The 19648-nt window shown below is 40.0% G+C and overlaps 1 protein-coding gene across 2 annotated transcripts in view; it reads left to right on the top strand.

Annotated features, from left to right (window-relative positions):
- The window catches only part of RSU1 (Ras suppressor protein 1), a 100432-nt gene that overhangs the window by 33371 nt on the left and 47413 nt on the right, over positions 1 to 19648 (top strand). Inside the window, exons 5-9 of one of the 2 annotated variants that reach the window (XR_016281952.1) lie at positions 807 to 925; positions 4300 to 4382; positions 4722 to 4836; positions 13205 to 13337; positions 15828 to 15895. Coding sequence is in view for 1 of the 2 variants with exons in the window: in XM_089533311.1 (XP_089389437.1) it covers positions 807 to 925; positions 4300 to 4382; positions 4722 to 4836; positions 13205 to 13337 (450 nt within the window). In the remaining variant the exon portion in view is untranslated. The remainder of the gene's footprint in view (positions 1 to 806; positions 926 to 4299; positions 4383 to 4721; positions 4837 to 13204; positions 13338 to 15827; positions 15896 to 19648) is intronic. The other variant, XM_089533311.1, reaches the window with a different exon arrangement.

Raw genomic sequence — 19648 nt, 5'->3', positions numbered from 1 at the left:
TCCAAAAGGCTCAGAGCAATTTAACATGGCTGGGCTCCAAGATGCCATGTGTCACGGTGGATGATTTTTCAACAAACATAAGCCCAAAGCTGCCTTGGATACGTAGAACTAATTGCACAGTCCTTTGGATCCTAGCCCATATATATCTTTCTCTCATTTAATGTTAACAACTCTGTAGGATTGGTTAGAGTGACTCATATTCATTCTTCTAACACTACCCTGCAGATAAAGAAAACTGCATGTTTTCTAGATCTCCTTAAGTTTGGCAATAAGTATATATGAAATATTCATTCTGTTAGCTGATATTTTATCTGTCCTACTCATCTTCATCACTGAGCAACATTATATTCCTATCTCAGCATGTTGTATCCTTAATGCTACTCCAGTGCATTTATGATGTTACACATAATAAAGGAACCAGAAGCACCATGAGAAGAGATTTTGTCCAATGTTCAGGAAGTACATTTACAAAATTAAGATTGCCTTGTGCTGAAATGTCAACATTTCTCATTATTTATGAACTACATCTGGGATAACCCCTGGCTTAGTAACTTAATTTAAAAAAATATTTTTATTTTAACTTTCTGATTTTTATATTGCTGTCCTTACATTCTTTTGTATTGTTGCCGTTTTCATATTTTATTGCTTTGTAGATTATTTTGTTATTGCCTTGCCTTGCCATGCAACATCCAGGTAATGCACAGCAGATTGTTCAAGATCAAGATAGACCATATATACTATATACAAACTCATTGCTGCCTCGTTATCCCAGATGATACCATCTTACAATCTTTTGTTATCATTAGGATGAACAGACTCAACTCTTTGCCACGAGGATTTGGCTCCTTACCAGCTCTAGAGGTTCTGGACTTGACTTATAATAACCTAAATGAAAACTCCCTTCCTGGAAACTTCTTCTATCTAAGTAAGAAACTGGTTTCTTAAAAAAAAAAAAACTTTAAATCATCCTGAAAAATTGCTTTGCTTTCTGCAGGTGAAATTTATTTGGAGAGGCTGAACTCTAAAAAATGTGGTTGAAATATATGCCTCCTCCTATGAACTACCTTGAATATTTCTACCTAGTTTGGAAGTCTGTATCTTTGATCTATAGTCACCTGATATTGGTAGTAATAAGTGGATGGCTAGGAGTGTTGGATAAGCTGTTGCCTTGGTCATATATTCTTGAATTTTATTCATTTTTGCACTGAATCAAAACTTTAGCAAATGCTGCTGTCCCCTGAGACTGTTAAGGAGGGCGCACTATGTAGGGAAGAAAAAAATGCTAGCAACAAAGCAATGATCTGTTCTGAGTCCGGCCTAAGTACACATATCATTAGGCCACTGCAGAGGGCTCAAAAGTACTAATTCCTTCAGATACTGGCTGGTCTATCCCCCTAGCAGGTAAGAATACACCAGGTGGTTTCAGGCAATGAACATGTGGTCCTTAAAGTTCCTTACCCATTCCCCTGATGTAGCATTGCTCTGAAGGGATACCATATCAGAAACATGGGTTACACTGCAATAGTATCTGGCATGCTCACCATTCAGCTACCTGGCATATGTCTCTTAGATAAATGAGACGAGCAAAAACATTTTTCAAGTACACATGCTAGCCTAGTTACGGACCATTAAAAAAAAGGTAGTCTTACCACTAGGCTGACTTGAGTAACTTACTCGAGTAAGTGAACAAGATGTCTTTTTATTCTCTGCCCAACCGCCCCAACATAGCACTGTAAAAGATATTTCCCTTGTTCATTTAATGCAGTCACTAGTGAGGGCCCAGAGTGGGTGGAAATATTTGGTAACAGTTTGATCATGCATTGCTTTTCCTCCTTTGCAAAATAGCTTGTGAAGAAGCAGAGGCTGATCTTGGACCACAGTCAGCATATGTTTGGAGGGGGTTGCTTTAATCTTCTGTTCCTGTGTTAGTTTAGGAAATTTTTATCTTTGAAACTGAAGCTCCTAGAATCCACTACCCACGGTAATCAGTGGTCATGCTGGTTTAGTCTTAAAAGCTGGCTGGGAAGTTCTGGGAACTGTAATCTAGAAAGACTAACTTCCCAAGTTCTGATTCCCATCAGTGGTCTGCGTTGGAAACAGGGATCGCAATCTTGGCTATTCACAATGAAAGAAAAAAGAAAGAGAAAGAAAGAAAGAAAATCATTCCTACCTCTGCATTAGTGATAGTGAGAGCTTCCCTCTTATTGTGAATAACAGGCGCAGAGTATAAAGTGGGGGCAGAGGGCTCCCCTATGCTGTACCTACCATTTAAAAAGAAAATAATTCTACATAACCCAGCTACAACAAATATTGCGTCTACCTTCTTCTGAAGACCACTTTTCTTGATTTCCCGGTGTCCATTATTTATTATTTTAGATATTTCTGTATCACCTCCCCACCCACCACAAAGGCTTCCCAAGGCAATGAAACAATAAAAGCAATTAAAATAGTACAGGAAATGTCCCTGCATTGAGGGTGTTCAGGAGGTAAATCAGCAGCCCTCTCACTTGCTCATTACAATTGCCTTGTACCTCGCATGAGAGATGCTCAGGGTTGCATAATCAATAAACATTTGTGTTATACAACTTCCAGCACCCCTGAGATGGCATTGTCAGGTTGGTAGTAGGTAAGAAATAAAAAGTCACCCTAGCTCCATGATGGCAAACCTATAGCACACATGCCACAGGTGGCACGCAACGCCATTCCGCCGGTCACAGTAGCAGGGAAGAGGAGGTACAGACGCATGCATGTGCATGCCTCCAGCTCCTCCCCTCAGCACTTCCTGGCCTCCAGCTGTCTCTCTGAGGCAGCCAGAGGCCGGGAAATGGGCTCTGAGGGCAGGAGCCTCCCGGCCTCCAGCTATCTCCTGCCCCTGGAGGACAGAATTCCTGCCCCCAGGCACCGGAAGCCCTGCCCCCAGTGCCGCAAAAAATTTCAGTTGGGGCACGCAGCCCCGAAAAGGTTCACTATCACTGCCCTAGCTTTATTGGCACTGCTACCCTCCAAAGTGGGAAGGGTCTGTTTACATTGAGGGACACTGAGGACCCAATAGTCAACCCTCCTCCCCAAACCTGAAGCTGGGTGCCAGATGGCATGGTCTTGAAGGCACATGAAGCACCACCTTTATTTAAAGTAATTGTAGTGATTAGATTGTTGGTTCGTATCAACACTGTGCTGTGAAATTTACTGGTTAACCTTGGACCAGTCTCCCCCTGTTTGTGGGTCTGACCTACTTCACAATGTTTTTTGGGGAATCAAATGAAAAAGACGAGAGGCACCCAGGCTGTCTTGAGGAAAGGCAGAATGTAGATGTAAATAATAAATAAGAATGTTGGGGTCTGGCCACAAAACCTAGAAAGGTGACTCATTGGACCGTCTTATCATTGCAGAGAAATTACAAGTTATTTTAAAAACATATCTGAGGAATAGACTGTCATTATGAATGTATATAATTGTCATTAAATTTTCTTTCTACAAACTTACATTCTGCTGTATAAATTTGGTCAGAGACCACTGACACAGAGCTGTTCTGTTCTTCCTCTGTGGCATAAGCATAGGAATATGTGCTCCATCCTACTGCATAGAGTGTCAGACTGGATCTGTTTCTGAAACATTTTTCTGTAGTAACATAGCTTTTTCTTCCCCACTGTATTTCCTTTGCACTCCTTACATTCTGTTCCTAGGATGAGCAAACTATGTTTTGAGATCCATTAGGAGGGCAAAATTAATTGTTTCAAATCTCCTCTTCCCCAGCCTGTGTCATTTTATACAATTAGATCAGACTTGGCTATATTTAATTGAAGGGAACAGAGAAGATTTGTATAAAATCCACACAGTCCTTTGTTATATCTGTATTCTGTCCTATATTAAAAGGGCTTCTTGTTTATTCTTTACATATACAGAATTGAAGCATGGGGATGCACTATGTAAGTGAGTCAGGTTTATGGATGCAAAATAGGATAATATTGTAAATAGGAACTAGAAGTAACAAATGTGTTGTCTTCTGTTGCAGCAAGTTTGTATTGAAACTGTGTGCCACTGCCTGCCAGGGTGTAATGTCGTAGGAATTGTTAATTGTGACAGTCTTTTTGGATATAGATGTTTTCCTGAACAGACCAACACTACAATAAGCCAGTAAATCTAAGTTTGACCTGCTTGTTATTATTGTGAGCCTTGGGTATGTCAAAGGCTTTTCACTGTGTCAGGGTTATTAATCAAACCTGACACTACTTTATTGATCAGGCCTCAAATGGTTGGGTTGTATGCCACCCTGTTTATATATTGCTGTTTAATTTGCAGCCACCCTACGTGCACTCTATCTAAGTGACAACGATTTTGAAATGCTGCCACCAGATATTGGGAAGCTCACAAAGTTGCAGATAGTAAGTAATTTATCTAAATTCTTCAAGGGGGAGGGCAAGAATCAATTCACTTTTGCAACCCTTGTAAGAGTAGAATCAAGTCAATTTGCAAGAAGTAGTCAGGGTTTTGAAGGCATTGCCTATTGTTAATCAGCACACACTTGTAACTAAATTGGATGAATTGAATGTTTAGGGTGGGGTGAAGTGACAAAAAGAAAGAGGTGTCCCTTAGGCTGCTGGGTAAGATATTTATTGATGGTAGATTTTGACCTGCTTCCTTTCAATTTGGAATTGGTTTTGATAACTTTGTGTGCATTTCTGTCTCTCTGTCTTTCTTTTCTTTTTTATTTTATTTTAAAGCTTAGTCTTAGGGATAATGACCTGATATCACTCCCGAAAGAGACTGGTGAACTTACCCAGCTTAAAGAACTTCATATTCAGGGGAACCGTCTTACTGTGCTGCCTCCTGAACTAGGTAAGAAAGGTTCATTGTTGAGGGGGAGATGACGAAAGTGTGCTAGAATGCATAGCTTCCTTTTTGATAACTTAAGCTGTCTAGTAATGTCTTTAAAATGATAAAATCATTGCTGCTTCTATTTTCACTTAGCAGAAACTTAAAATCCCCTTTAGTAAATATTTCTGATCTAGACATTAAAGATGCTACCCAATGCTAAACTCAGACTTTGTGTTTAGTAAGAGTAGCAGGCAGTATTGTATTAACTGCATTACATCTGAATATTTTCATATATTTTTTTCATAGAGCTTGTTCAACCAATCTTATTAATGTTGGCTAACTAAAGATGTTTTATTTTGGCTAACTAAACAATCATTTGAAGAACAATCACTTGCAGCCAGTGAAACTGGAACTTTAAAAAATCAGACATCTTTGCTTGTTATATCTGTCATATATCGTTCCTCAAAGCAGGCAGGTACTAATAGTAAGAACTGATAGCTCCTTATCAGGATGCTTGTCTCTTAACACAGTATGTTAGACTGATGGGTGGGTTCCCAGAGTGTCTGTCTTAAACACTGTTCCTCAAAATACAGTTCATGAAATGGTGGTAAGCAACCATATAGAGATAAATGCTTTTAGTAGGTGTTGTCTCCCCCTCTCCAAATTGAAAAGGTTATGTGCTGCAGTGAGAGATGAACCATGATTCACAGCAGCAACAGAATTACAGCCAGTTACATAAAGTGTCAAGTAATACTAAATTTGTCACCTTGTATATATTCTGACAGTCTAACAACTTAATCAGCATTTTAGGAGGAAACCTGGATATAAAAAAGAAGCCAAAACAAAATAGATGTAATTGACAAGGGCTCAGTGGTGTATGTTCTGAAGTACACAGTTTGGTTTGTCTGTATGTCTTTTAAACGTTTCATTAATATTCATGGGAACCCCAAGCAAAGAGCTTATTGGTTGCTTGATTATGATGAAGGATAACTTGCAAAGAGGTTGCACTGATAATTTTAGCAGATATCCAAAGATAATAGTATTTATCTAATTATTGCTGTGGAGAAGAACATTTATAATTGCTGTATTTTTGTGTGTGTGTGTATGTGTGTGTATATATATATATATATATATATAGAGAGAGAGAGAGAGAGAGAGAGAGAGAGAGAACATTAGCAGAGCCTTAAGGGGAGACATGGAAGAACATGATTGAAACAAAAGGCAAGAAATTAGGGTAGCAGGGGAGAAGAGACATTACTTCTTTCTTTCTGTTTATATTATTATATTAGGTTGCATTGTGTTGCATAAATCATAAGGTTATGGTATATCAGGACACATTCTGAGATTTGGAAACTAAGTAATAGGTACATAATATTGGTAGGTCAAACAGCATTCATCACTGACCAACTATGGGGACTTGGGCAGTCACTTCTGTGGAGAGCATCCCATTAACTTCATGTCTCCATTAAGGAGAATTCTGATAAATAATTCCACAGAAACACTTCACAGGACATTTCTCCAAGCATTGGGGGAAAGATTTAGATAAGGGGGATGACTACATTTGCAAGATACTAAAATAATCTGTATTCTAGGTTAGGTTTCAGAAATTTTTTGGCACCAAATGGGAACAGCAGTGCATTGAAGAATGGCAGCTTGAATCCTGCCACAAGCTGGATGTTGAAGCAATTGTAATTTACCTTTGTAAATCAGGGGTTATGTTTTGCGTGCTTTCCTAGCAGCTGTTAGTTGAAATGGAAACAACACCTGCTTGGGGTTAGAAGGCTAGTAAAAACTAAAGCTCCCACTCCATACATCCACAGTGATAAGATAGGGCTAATCAAAAACATGTATAATCAACAATTAAAGGTACTCAATGTCAGGCTGTAGCCCAAGTGGAACTTCTCATGCTCAGTACAAAAGAAACTTCAGTTTCACTCCCTGGCCATGATCGCAAGGGGGAAGAGGTTCTGAGACAAGCCATCTGTTCCTTACCCCACATGTGAGTGTGTGCCATCAGCAGTATTTGTGCTGGAGGGGTGGAGTGGAGTGCTTACAGTATTAGCCTGGGACTTGAGCAAGATCGATTTCTCAGTCTCCAATGAGCTATGAAATTCATTGGGTGAGCATGGGGCAGTCACACATACTCTCAGGCTGACCTGCCTCACAAGGTTGTTGTAGGATACAATGTGGGAGAGGAGAGCCACAAATACTGTGTTGAGCTCATTTGAAGAAAGACTGATATAAATACAGTGGAGCCTCTCCTTATGCAGGGGATCCGTTCCAGACCCAACCCCCACCCCCCACGTAAGGCAAATTCCACGTAAGCAAATTCCTTGTGCTCATGGCAGTGCGGGGGGCACACGCCACGGGCACGTGCCCCATTCATTTAATTGCAGTGCAGCTTCCACGTAAAGTGGAAGCTGCGTATGGTGTGCCCATGTATGGAGCAGGCTCACTGTATAACTAATAAATTAAGAAATTAATGGATCTGTAATGAAATAGTCATGTCCCTGCAAGGTGGATCTTAGAAGTGAATTTATAAGTGAAGGATGGTCTTATTCTGTCCTTGTGTCTTTATCCTGACAGAAGTAATCCTGATTTGTTTCTCTATTAATTCCATACACCTAGGGTGTGATCCACTGGACAGATCTCAAGCCACACTGAAGGGAGGTGTGCAGTCATGTTGCCATGCTTTTGTGTGGCCCCCATTCATTTCAAAGAGGGCTTCTGTAAGAGAACATCCCCAGCAGATTACGTCCTGACTAAGGCCATATCATCTTTCTCTTTGGGAAGCAAAGCACGTGGTGTCGAAGTAATAAAAATGTAAGCCCTAAAGTGTCAAGTAAAGCTCAAGAAAATCATGGCTGGCTTGTTTTTACATATAACCTAACTGTACCTTCTGTTCAGTGGGTTTATCCCTTGCTCAGCCTTTAATAAAATTGGATCCAGAGGTATTTATATCCAAATAAGAAAATAAAATTAATTTCTTTCTTCACAGTATCAGAAGGAATGTGTGTCCTCTGAACTAAAATAAGTAAAGGGCACTTGAACTTCAGCCTTAATATCATCTGTGAGTGATGATGATGATAATGCATAGAGATCTTTTTAAGGACAAAGGAACAAAATGACATATGGGCAATTGGAAAAAGTCAGAGAGAAAACACATGAGTAAGAGTGGTTTGAAAAACAGAATATGACCCAGTTCAAGTCCCATTTGAATCTCCGTTGATTTTTTTTATCCTTACCACTAAAGCAAGAGAGAGAAATGTATTCTGCTTTTACTTTAATCATGTTGCCCTTTAAATTACTTAAACATATGTTCCAAACAGTATACATCTCTCTTGAAAGAAGATGAAAGGTCCTTTTTCGATTGCTTGTGAATTTGTGGGTCATTGCAGAGTCATTCAGCACCTGTTAGATCAGATCTGAATGTTGCAAAATGTAAAATTTTACTACATTGCTGACCTTTGTAATTTCTTCTTCCAAATGCTGCAGTAAGCACTACTACTGAACAGTTTTCCCCAATTGATTTAGAGTTTTTCTACAATAATATTTTATCTTAAGATATCTAAAGTCGTCTTAAGCTCCCTTCAACCATTCAGAAGGCTATGTAAAAGTTGAATGTGGAGACAGGGATTAGTTCACACATGTTGCTGCTGCCCCCAACAACATTGTAGGTCCCTGGTTCTGGCCTTCACTCCTTGACCACATAGAGGGACCTGAATGGAGCTTCCACCCATGCCCAATTGAGGGCAACTGAATGTAATTGAATGTCCTCACTTCCAGCCCTCACTCATTCTTTTGAATGTCCGAAGAAGGTGTAACAGATTACTGTTGGCCAACTATATTTAAGAGCCAGTAGTGAAAACATTTTCTCAAAAGAAGTACTCCATCATGTGTGGAGAGCAGTTTTTCTGTTAAAGATCTATTCATTTTCTGGGCTCATTTTACTAGATTATTACTAAGCCTTGAGACCTTTCTGCTTGAAGTCAGCTGCTTCCCTTTTTTCCTTCTCTCCTTGCAGTCAGGGCCATCTGAATGCTTGCCACAAGCACAAACAGTAATTTGCCATGCTCCCCTCAACTCATATTTGACAGGTTTGCACTAGAGGGTAAACATGCAACCTTTGCCCAGAGCATACATTTCAGATAGCCACAAGGAAGCTTGTGTTTTATATGTAAAGCAAAAGTGGGCAGCCACAGTGTTATCAGAGTACTAGTGGAGGCTTGATCCAGATAGTGCTTTGAGTGTTGGACACTCTCTCATGCTTAGAGGAAGGTAAAGGGAAACCTCTGTTGAATATATTTTGTTAAGAAAACCCATCGATAGGAATCTGCTTGAAGACACATAACAACAACCATGTAGACCCACAAACTTTATAGGATATCTGTATTATCCATTGGAACCATGCAAGCTCTCTATTGTTCTGATAAGGTTATCTGGTTCCTTTAAAACTTGAATCTTTGAGTATCTTGAAAAGATGCCCATTTTATTTAATTAAATAACTTCCTATCCTACTTTCTTTGCTAGACATTGAATCATCTTGGTGTCTTAAAGCAAAAGATCCAAATGATGCCCCTTCATTCTATTACAAAAATCCTGCTATTAAATATGGCATTTTTCTGGCCTTTCCTATATCTGTTTCATTCTGCCCCAAGGCAAGGCCACCAGCTTTCCCTATTGCTGCCTTCTCTCCCAAAGGAACCTAGATTACAAACCTTCAGACACATGGATGTTGCTCAAAGGTGGCCTGTTCAAATGGTTTTTTTCTTTTAAAAAATCATATTTATAAGCACATTGGAAATATGCTTGAGAGGTGAGAAAGCCAAACCTAAACCTGAGTGTGATTTACTATGGGCAGTAAACTGCTCAGCCAATTCAAAACTGAAGCATTCACTCTCCAGGTGAGATTTTGGGATATGAACACCTACACTTTGTGCAGAGACAAACACAATACATCTTGCTGAATTTTGCTATTTGTATGAGTTTCAGCAGACGGCTCGTTTTCTTTCTCCCGACGGCAGTGCTTTCAGAATTATAAGTATAAGCGAGTGCTTACAGTGTCAGTGGCTTTAGAGACAAGTGTCTGTGGTTCTTTTTTGCAGGTAATAAAATGGAAAATCCAATTTGCAACTGCAGAATAAGCCTCTGAGTGAAATATGATCTTCATAGCAACATTGGTCAGGGGGTTACCGCTAATCACAGCACTGTCTTGCTTCCCCAGTGGCTTCTGCCTGAAGACTGCATGCTGAACAGTGTGAATCTCTTGTTGAACTAGCCAGCATAGATTTAGTCACCCCGGCCTCTCGCTTATTAGGTCCTTTTTGTCACAGTGCTTAATCCTCCTGCCTGATCCTTGTTAGAATAGGGGCGCTGCTGTGGCCACTAATAAAGAAGGGTGGGTATGAGCCTCCAAACCAGACACACTCAAGCGTGAGGCACTTAGGGCAATTGCTGCCTGACTGACAGTGAGGTGGAGGGAGGGGGATGAATACCTCCTACACGTTATTATTTAAGAGGAGTACAGACCTCCAGGCAGCCGACAGAAGAGCACGGCTGGGGTAATGACAACTTGTTCGCAGGCCTGCTATGAGACAAGCATCCATCTTCTTTCCTCCTTATTGAATACAAATCTAATGACCTACCTTTTCTCTCTAATTATGCTAACCCCCTTTTCCATAGCAGGTTGGATTACATAACAGACTGCTGGAGCATGGAAAATAGGAGACTGAGGCCATTGCTGAAATGCCGCAGCTTTAAGAGACACATCCTTTGAAGCAGCCTGGTCCTATGTCACTGCACAGACATGCTTATAATGCCCTCATGCTGCACAGACATGCTTATAATGCTTGTTGCTATAAGTTGTTGGTTCAGCAATGAACCCTCAGGAAAGAAGAGAGGCTGCTCTTTGACAGGTGTCAGTGTCCTGGGTAGTAAGTTCATATAAGGAGTGTTATTCCCACCCCTTACTTCAACTATCCAAATACTGTCTCATGACACAGTTCTGGGTTTATATATGTGATACATAACCAATATTTGAGGGGAGTCCAGGTTAGTGAGGGTATCTGGATGGCATTTACACTGTAGGAATTATGCAGTTTGACACCACTTTAAGTGATGTAGCCCCATCCTATGGAAACCTAGCATTTGTAGTTTCACAAGGTCTTTAGCCTTCTTTGCCAAAGCGTTCTGGTGCCCCACAAAACCACACTTCCCAGGATTCTGTAGGATGGAGCCATGGCAGTTAAAGTGATGTCAAACTGTTATTTATACAATGTAGATGCATCCTGAGAGCCAGCATTGTGTAGTGGTTTGAGCGTTGGACTTTGACTCTGGAGAACAGGATTCAAATCCCGAATCAGCCATGAAAACCATTGGGTGACCTTGGGCAAGTCAGACTCTCTCAGCCTCAGAGGATGGCAATGGCAACCCCCCTCTGAAGAAACTTACCAAGAAATCCCCATAATAAGGGTTGCCATAAGTTGGAAATGACTTGAAGGCATACAACACATAGATGCAACTTAAACAATTGGAAAAATATATCTGTGGGAATGGTACAGATTTTGGGGTTATGTTATCATACCTGAAGTTTAATATATTCTAAGATCTTTCTTTATCATAAACCAGTATTCTCTAGGATTATCCCAGTCATATTCATATTCACATCAGCTGTTGGTTGAAAGGGATGGAACATTCTGACATTTCTTGGAACAGTGGTTCAGACTGCCATGTTAAAGTTCTGAAGCTTTCTTTAACAGATTGTAGCTGCATTCACACTGCAGAAATAATTTGGTTTGACACCCCTTTAACTGCCATGGCTCTATGCTGTGGGATTCTGGGAAGTGTAGCGGAGCTCTGGTGCCACAACAACACTTCCAAGAATCCCATCACATGGAGCTGTGGCAGTTAAAGTGGTGTCAAACTGGATTATTCCTCTGTTGCGGGTGCAGCCACATTATGTGGAAGCAAGCTTGAGAACTTTAACATAACAGTCCAGACCACTGTTCCTAGAAAGGTCAGAAAGTTCCATCCTTTTCAACCAACAATTGATGTGAATATTAATATTCTGCAGTGTGTGTGTGTTGCAGGGGTCTGTAATAGGTATTTCTATAGTACATTGGAGCTTTTTCTGTTGTGATAGCAGATGTAATATGAGCTTCCTTTGTGAACCTAAGTAGCACTTGGGATATGGGCATCAGAAAAAAGCAAAATATTTATCCTTGTTGTATTTTTCAGCTACTGGCTTCCAACTTTTTTTTTTTTAATTAACCCACCCCTTCTCCGTAATCGATGTAGCTATTTGTTTTTGGCTACCTTTTAGGCAGGTTTTGTGCCATTCTTTACAATGATGCTAGGAAGGATAGAGAAAGACCACATGCTAAATGGATTAACTCTATTAAAGAGATCACAAGTATGAGTTTGCAGGAGCTGGGCAGAGCAGTGGAGGAGAGGGGGTCTTGGAGTTGTCTCATTTACAAGGTCGCCATGGGTTGAGATCAATGCAAAACGAGTTAACAACAACAAAAATTCCCTCTGCCCTTTTGTTGCTTATGTTGCCTATGGACAGGGTGGTAGATGAGTATATGAATGAGAGTTTTAGAATGTGATGTGTGCAAGCTTGGAACCAGAAGGAAGAAATGATAAACATGAGCTCCTCATGAGGCTGGGGTTTTAACCAGTGTTATTATATGTGTTCTGTGTCAGGAAGCCATTGCCTCCGTCCAACCCACTGTTGGAGTTTGTGGCTACATTCCAATTCAGTTGTTTCTCTTTCCAATCTTCCTTTGTAGTTTTGATTTTTTTTGTAAAGGAATCTTGAGCTCACAACAGTTGGCCATTTTCTCAGTAAACTTTCTTGATGTTGGGAGACTGCTTTTCTCATCAAGGATGAGAAAATCTGTAAATATTTTATATCCCTGTTCTCTACAGAATATTGCTACGCTCACCAACAAGAATTTGGTATCTGACTATTAACCAAATGTTTATTGGAGAACAAGTGATTAGATGCCTGTCTGATCAGGCCAGCACTCCTGGTAGATTAAACCACAAATGGTGTTGGGGACAGTACTGGGCTATTCTGAATAGACGATGTATCATAAACATGCACACCATTAGTTTTAAACTTCTGAAAATACTTATTTTCATCAAGAGGCAACTACAGCCAGCCCTCTGTTTTTGTGGGGGATTCATTCTGCCTCCCCCCCATGCAAAAACAGAAGCTCTCAGATATTCGCGCCCCATGGGCTTGAAAGGGGGGCACATGCCCCATTTTAACCCCCTCCATTTGCTCCTGGCGAGTAAGCAAGGGTCGTGGATCTGAGGTCCACGAAAACAGAGGGGCAACTGTATTCTTGTCAATAAAGACTCAGTTCTTATTTAATCTTTTCAGGAAACTTGGATTTGACCGGTCAGAAGCAAGTCTTCAAAGCAGAAAATAATCCCTGGGTCACTCCTATTGCGGATCAGTTCCAGCTGGGTGTTTCACACGTGTTTGAATATATTCGTTCAGAAACATACAAATAGTGAGTATTGTGCTTCACCATGTTTTCTATAGGTTTTTTTTTTAAAAAAGACACTTAACCAGTGACTAATCTAAAAATCCACAAAATTTATTAAGAGGAATATTTTTTCTTTAATGCCTTTACTCCCAAAATGAGCAGCAATGGTTGCTTTGAGTTCTTTCCTTTTGTGCCATACCTGTTTTAACAAATTATTTCTAAGCTCTGTGTTGGAGTAAACTACAATAGCATCCAAAATTCACAAAACAGTGACACCTTCATTGGGCCAGCCAAAATGCACAAAATACTTGTTGCAAGATTTTGAAGCTGCACTGCCTTCTTCATCAGGCAAACATGTTAAAAATCATACAGGAGAAATAAAATTATGGCGAACTTAGTCACAAGCCTGCATTTTGACAAGATCGGTGGCCCCAAACTGTGCCCGTTAAGAGATTTTGGACTTCAGCCCCCAGAAGCCTCAGCTGGGTTGGCCAATAGTCTGGGATCCTGGGAACTAAAGTCTAAAATTCCTTAAAGAGCACAGTTTGGGGACCACTGGACAAGATGTTGCTGTGTTCAGTTCAGGTGGTGTTATTATTATTAAGCTTTATTTATATAGTGCTGTAAATTTACACAGCACTGTACATAAAATAATTTAATTAGACGGTTCCCTGCCTTCATGCTTACAATCTAAGAAGACACGACACAAAAGGAGAAGGGAATGGTGAGGGGGGAAGGGGATCAGGTTCAGCATTCTTCTCTCCCTCTGAGGCCTGGACCAAGGCAGATGGACAGATGGAGGGCTCTGTATCTTAAGGATAGGCCTGATGGCATTGGCCCACCCTCTCTCCCCCTCACAGGCCAAGATGGAGTCAAATGCCTTGTGGGAAGGGTTCAGTTCCTTTAGAGAGGCCGGATGGGAAGGCCTGCCTTTCTCTCCCCCTCAGAGGCCAACATGGAGTCAGATGCCTTGTGGGAAGGGTTCAGTTCCTTTAGAGAGGCCGGATGGGAAGGTGTTGGAGCGACATTCATCCAGGCAGACCCCTTCTTCTTCTGGCCCTGTGGGTACTCCAGGAAATAAAACGTTTAAGTTCCATTAGCAAGACACAAAAAGTTGCGAGATGCTCCTCTTGAGATCCAAGGAGCATCTCTTTTTATTTTGCTAAAGAAGGAAAATGTTCAAAAGTTGTCAGCAACAAGCAAAAACATATGTTCCCTCCCATCCCATTGCACACGAATATACATCTCCTGATCCTGGCCAGGGTCAGCTGTCAGGACTTCAGAAACATTGAATGGCCTGTTACTTTATTTTCCTCTTGCCACTAAGGATTGCTGTTTGTGCTCTTACAATTCTTTAAAACTTCTTGGTTTGAAGGGGCTAAATTAAACCATGTTTATTCAGTATATGAGCTTGATGAGTTTTATATGATATTCTGTATTTGCTTTGGTACCTGCATTTGACTGCATAGATCATGAAAAGCTATGGAATGCTCTTAAAGACATGGAAGTGCCACTACATTTGATAGTCCTGATGAGAAATCAATAGCGAGGACAAAAGGCTACAGTTAGAGAAACAGAATGGTTTACAATTGGCAAGAGGGTCAGGCAAGGCTGTTCAACTTGTACGCTGAAAATATAATAAGAAAAGCAGATTTAGATTCAGAAGAAGGAAGAGTGAAGATAGGAGGAAGGAACATCTACAATCTTCGACATGCAGACAACACCATATTGCTAGTGGAAAACATCACAGACTTGAAAAAATTACAGAGGAAGGTCAAAGATAAAAGTTCAAAGGCAGGCTTAATGTTGAACATAAAGAAAACAAAAATAATGACCATGAAAGAAATACATAAATTCAATATAGACAAAGAGGAAATCAAAATAATTAAAGAGTTCTTTCACTTAGGATCAAGCATTTATCAGAATGGCAATTGCAGCCAAGAAATAAGAAGGACAGCTATGAAAGAAATAGACAAGATCCTAAAGAGTAAATATATACAACTGAGTACTAACGTTAGAATAATCCAAGCCATTGTATTCCCCATCACCATGTATGAATGTGAGGGATGGACAATGAAACAATCAGGTAAGAAGAAAATCAATTGATTTGAAATATAGTGGTGGAGGAGAGTGCTGATAATACCAGGGACTGTCAAAAAGACCAACAAATGGGTCTTTGAACAGATCAAGCCTGAAATCTCCCTGGAAGCCAAGATGATCAAATTGAGGCTGTTGTACTTTGGCCATATTATGAAAAGACACAACTCATTAATTAAAGACAATAATGCTAGAAAAGGTAGAAGACAGTGGAAAGAAAGAAAGGCCACATGTCAGATGGGTTAACTGAGTCAGAGAGGACACAGGACTGAGTTTGCAGGGCCTGAGCAGAACAGTGAAGATAGGATTCCTTGGAGATATCTTATCTACAGGGTCTCCATGAGTCAGGGTTTACTTGAAGGCAGTTAACTACAACAAACAACCTCTCTCCCACTTTTTCTTCCCAAACTACCTCAGGAAAGGGAGCAAAAGAAGCAGAGGATATTGGCAGGAGAGGAATGAAGGAATGCAAAATCAAAGAGCAAGTAAAAAATAATGAAAAAAGTTGAGGCTTGTACCTGTCTGGTCAGTTATCCCACCAAATAGAATAATCTGGGGGAAATTCCATATGCATTCCCACCATTTGGCAGGTGTTTCACTTGCTAAAGTTGATGCAGACTAGATGTACAAGTTGCTCTAGATTTTTGGCTGTTTTCCCAAATGCTACAAAAGGATAAGGGGCATCACAGTTGTACAATTGCTGGAAGTTAGAAAGTGCCACAGCCATGGCGGTTTTATGCAAAGGGAATTATAGGTGCATAAATTATTGAAATAAGCTTCTACCTTCTGGCTCATGATACATTTTCAATGAGGTCTTCAGTACTGAATGAATTACCCACCCATGGATTAGAGGATATATGTCAAATTGCAACTGCCATATGGTAAAAATTATGATGAAACCATAAAAAAAATGTGTGACTACATTGAAAGAGATGTTAATCCAGTAATTTTTCAGTCAAGTCATCAAAAGTATAATTATATATAGAGTGTGATGGATCCTTAGGTAGGCAAGAATCTTTGATGGGATGTAGGTTTGAAAGATGGCCCTGCAAACCACATTTGTATCTTGTGAATTTCTGTGTTTACATCTCATACCAGTGTCATAGAGAGTAGGGAGGAGGAGGAAGCAAGATTAGGTGGGAACCTTTCTCTCTATCTGAATACAATGTTGAATTGCATGCAAACTTCTGTTCGCTGTGCTTGCTCTAGTAAAGTGGAGGTGAGGTAGGTACACAAACCTGTGTGAAGAATGCATGTTCCGATTTTCTTGCATTTCTTCTAATGTAGTGCTGGATATAACATTGGAGGTGCATGTAACTCTCCATTTGCAGCTTCCAAACCCCTAGAGATTCTCTGGCCCACCAAAAAGGATAAAGTGAATTGTCTCTGGTTCCATCAATTCACCTCCGAAGTAAATTGCTAGGCTTCCCTGCATTGTTTAAGGTCAACTGCCCCAACTCAGCCTTTTTCAGAACAAGAAGTGGGCTCCTGGCCTTTTGCTGGAAAGGGAGTATTTATTTGATTTGATTTGATTTTTGACAATGTAGGCCCTGGAGCCTGCAGAGAACAGAAAACTACCCTCAACCTGCTGTGGTTGCCCATCCATATTCTAATGTGTATACATTCTTGTGTTCACTTTTCCTTAATGCACACATTTTTGCTTATCTTTATTTAATTAGAGAACAGCAGCTAAACAAAAATAAAATAAAATGGAGCAGAGTAGTTTGGGAATTACAAATTTAATTCAGATTTTAATGCAAGCCTAACAAATTTTTCCCACATGCCTAGTTGGTACAGTAACACACGCAAAAAAGTATATATATATATATATATATATATATATATATATATAATTGTGACTACCTATTTGTAATAAAACAGACAAATGAATGGAACCGTTCCAATGCTGAATTGCCCATAGGGTGATATCCCCTCCTACTTATCATAAGATTTTCCCATCCCCTTACAATTCATCAGATTTCACTAAAGTAATTATTTCTTTGGGAATGACCAACTGTAATGAGTTGCTTTATTATTTTTATGGAGAATATAGATTTTTGTAGAGTTCTTTGTGGATTTCTGCCCTAGTAACATAAGGCAAATTGTGTGCGCTTGTGCGCACCTTCAAGTTAGCTGTCGACTTATGGTGACCTCAGGAATTTCATAGGGTGTACTTAGTACAAAACTCCAAACCTAAGAACCAAAACTCTAAAAGGGATATTTCTTGGACTGCAGCTCCCAGAATTCCCCAGTTAGCATTGGTATTAATCATGCTGGCTGGTGGATTCTGCGAGAGGTAGTCCAAAAACATAACTTGCCCAGGGTCTGCTAAGAACTGCTTGACCAGCTTGGTTTGACGATTTACCTAATCCAGTGTTGCAGTTATATTTCTTTATCCTGCATCCTGAAGCACTTAACATTTCTGGAAGGAAGAAAGAAGAGAAAGAGCCCAGCCGTCTGGTTTACAACTAAAGCACAAGAGGGCAAGGGTGGCAGAGGTGTGGGCCTGTATTCACCCACCCACTCATAGTGGGCCACAGTGTCCCATTTTTGGTCCAAAATTGGCTGAATAATCACAATTGGAAGTGATTTCTCATTGCTGTATCTAGGAGTTTCTTGTCCTTTCAAGGAATTGAAGGGAGGCTTAAAATGTCATTCTGGAGACATTTTTAAAAATTTTTGATTTACATAATAAAATATTAAAGATTTTAGAGGCTCAGGAATTTAGGGAAGGGGGCCTTGGAGGGCACAAAAAAGGGAGTTGAGGCTACTCATAGACTGCACATTTCCCATTGATGAACTAAAGAAACAAAGCATACAAAGAGAAGGTAAGAAAAACTGTGTAGATGGTGGGAAATATAAGAGAGGCATTTGTATTCCATTTGGAACAGGTGTTTTTGCTTGAATTGCAATAGGGAACTGTTGGTTCTTTAACCACTGGACCTGCATGTGTTAGTAAGAGCTGAATGGAGGGATGCAACCCCTGCAGGCATTTCTCATCCTCTATCGCTGTACTACTCAGAATGGTGGTCCCTGGATCGATGATGGTCCCTGAGCCATTGGTTGCTGATCTCTGGCAAGTTTCCAGAAAAGAAACAATTGTACCCAATAGGCATAACTATGATGCCAGTCTCTGACCTACTGGGAAAAACTGGTTGCTAGTTCTCCACATCAGACAGCCTGAGAAGCACTGTTCTAACCAAAAGATGGGGCCAAATTGGTCTCCATTTGTCCCTCATGTTAGTTCTGGGAGACAGAGTACAACTCCCTAGTAGCCCTCAGCCTCTAGCCAAAGACTGGGATCTTACTCTTTGAATCCCTTATTCAAAGATTAGACAAAGAAGATGCATCTGGATTGGATCTTGGGAAAAGTTACTTTTGGGGACTATATTCCCAAATCTTAAAATTCTCTCACCATCATAACTACCATAACTCCCAGTGGCCATGTTGACTGGGGGATTCTGGGAGTCGCAATTCCAAAAAAAAGTAAATTAGTTGACCTCTAAGAAACATGGGGAAATTAGCAGGAGAGCATAGTTAATACTTACAAGATACAGGTTGAATCTCCCTTATATAGAATCTGAAATATTCTAAAATTGTCCATAAAAGTGACTGAGATAGTGACATCTTTGCTTTCTGATAGTTCAATGAAACTTTGTTTCATGCAAAAATATTTAAAATGTTATGTATAAAATTACTTTCAGGCTATGTGTATAAGGTGTATCCAAAACATAAATGAATTTCATGTTTAGACTTGGGTCCCATCGGCAAGATATCTCATTATGTATATACAAATATTCCAAAATATGTAAATCTCCAGAATCCAAAACACTTCTGGTCCCAAGCATTTGGGATAAGGGAGACTCAACAAACATCTTTCTCTTTCCTGAGTGCTATCTACTAAGCCCCCTCATCATCATCCTTCCTCCTTTGTTGGGGTTTTGCTGCATCATCAAGTCACTAATTATGTTTACACCAATTATGAATAACTTTTCAAGTCTGCAATTCTTCACAGGACTTAATTTTGCTCTTTTAGTTTAAACATTTATGTCTGTGTGTACTTGCTGAGCATAAAGGCAATAAATCATACTATCTATCATGTCTTTGTCACTGTCCTAGACATATAAGATCCTCAGAGAATAGACTCTTAACATAAAAGGTCATTTTGAAAGTTGTCTAGGACCACCAGTTTGTTTTTTGTTTTTTTTAAAAAAGCATGTAGTTATTCCCTTTGAAGT

The sequence above is a fragment of the Sceloporus occidentalis genome, unplaced genomic scaffold (genome assembly GCF_023333645.1).
Source record: "Sceloporus occidentalis isolate IW3139 unplaced genomic scaffold, rSceOcc1.0.p SCAF_7, whole genome shotgun sequence".
Lineage (NCBI taxonomy): Eukaryota > Metazoa > Chordata > Lepidosauria > Squamata > Phrynosomatidae > Sceloporus > Sceloporus occidentalis.
This window is presented reverse-complemented; position numbering and strand designations above follow the sequence as displayed.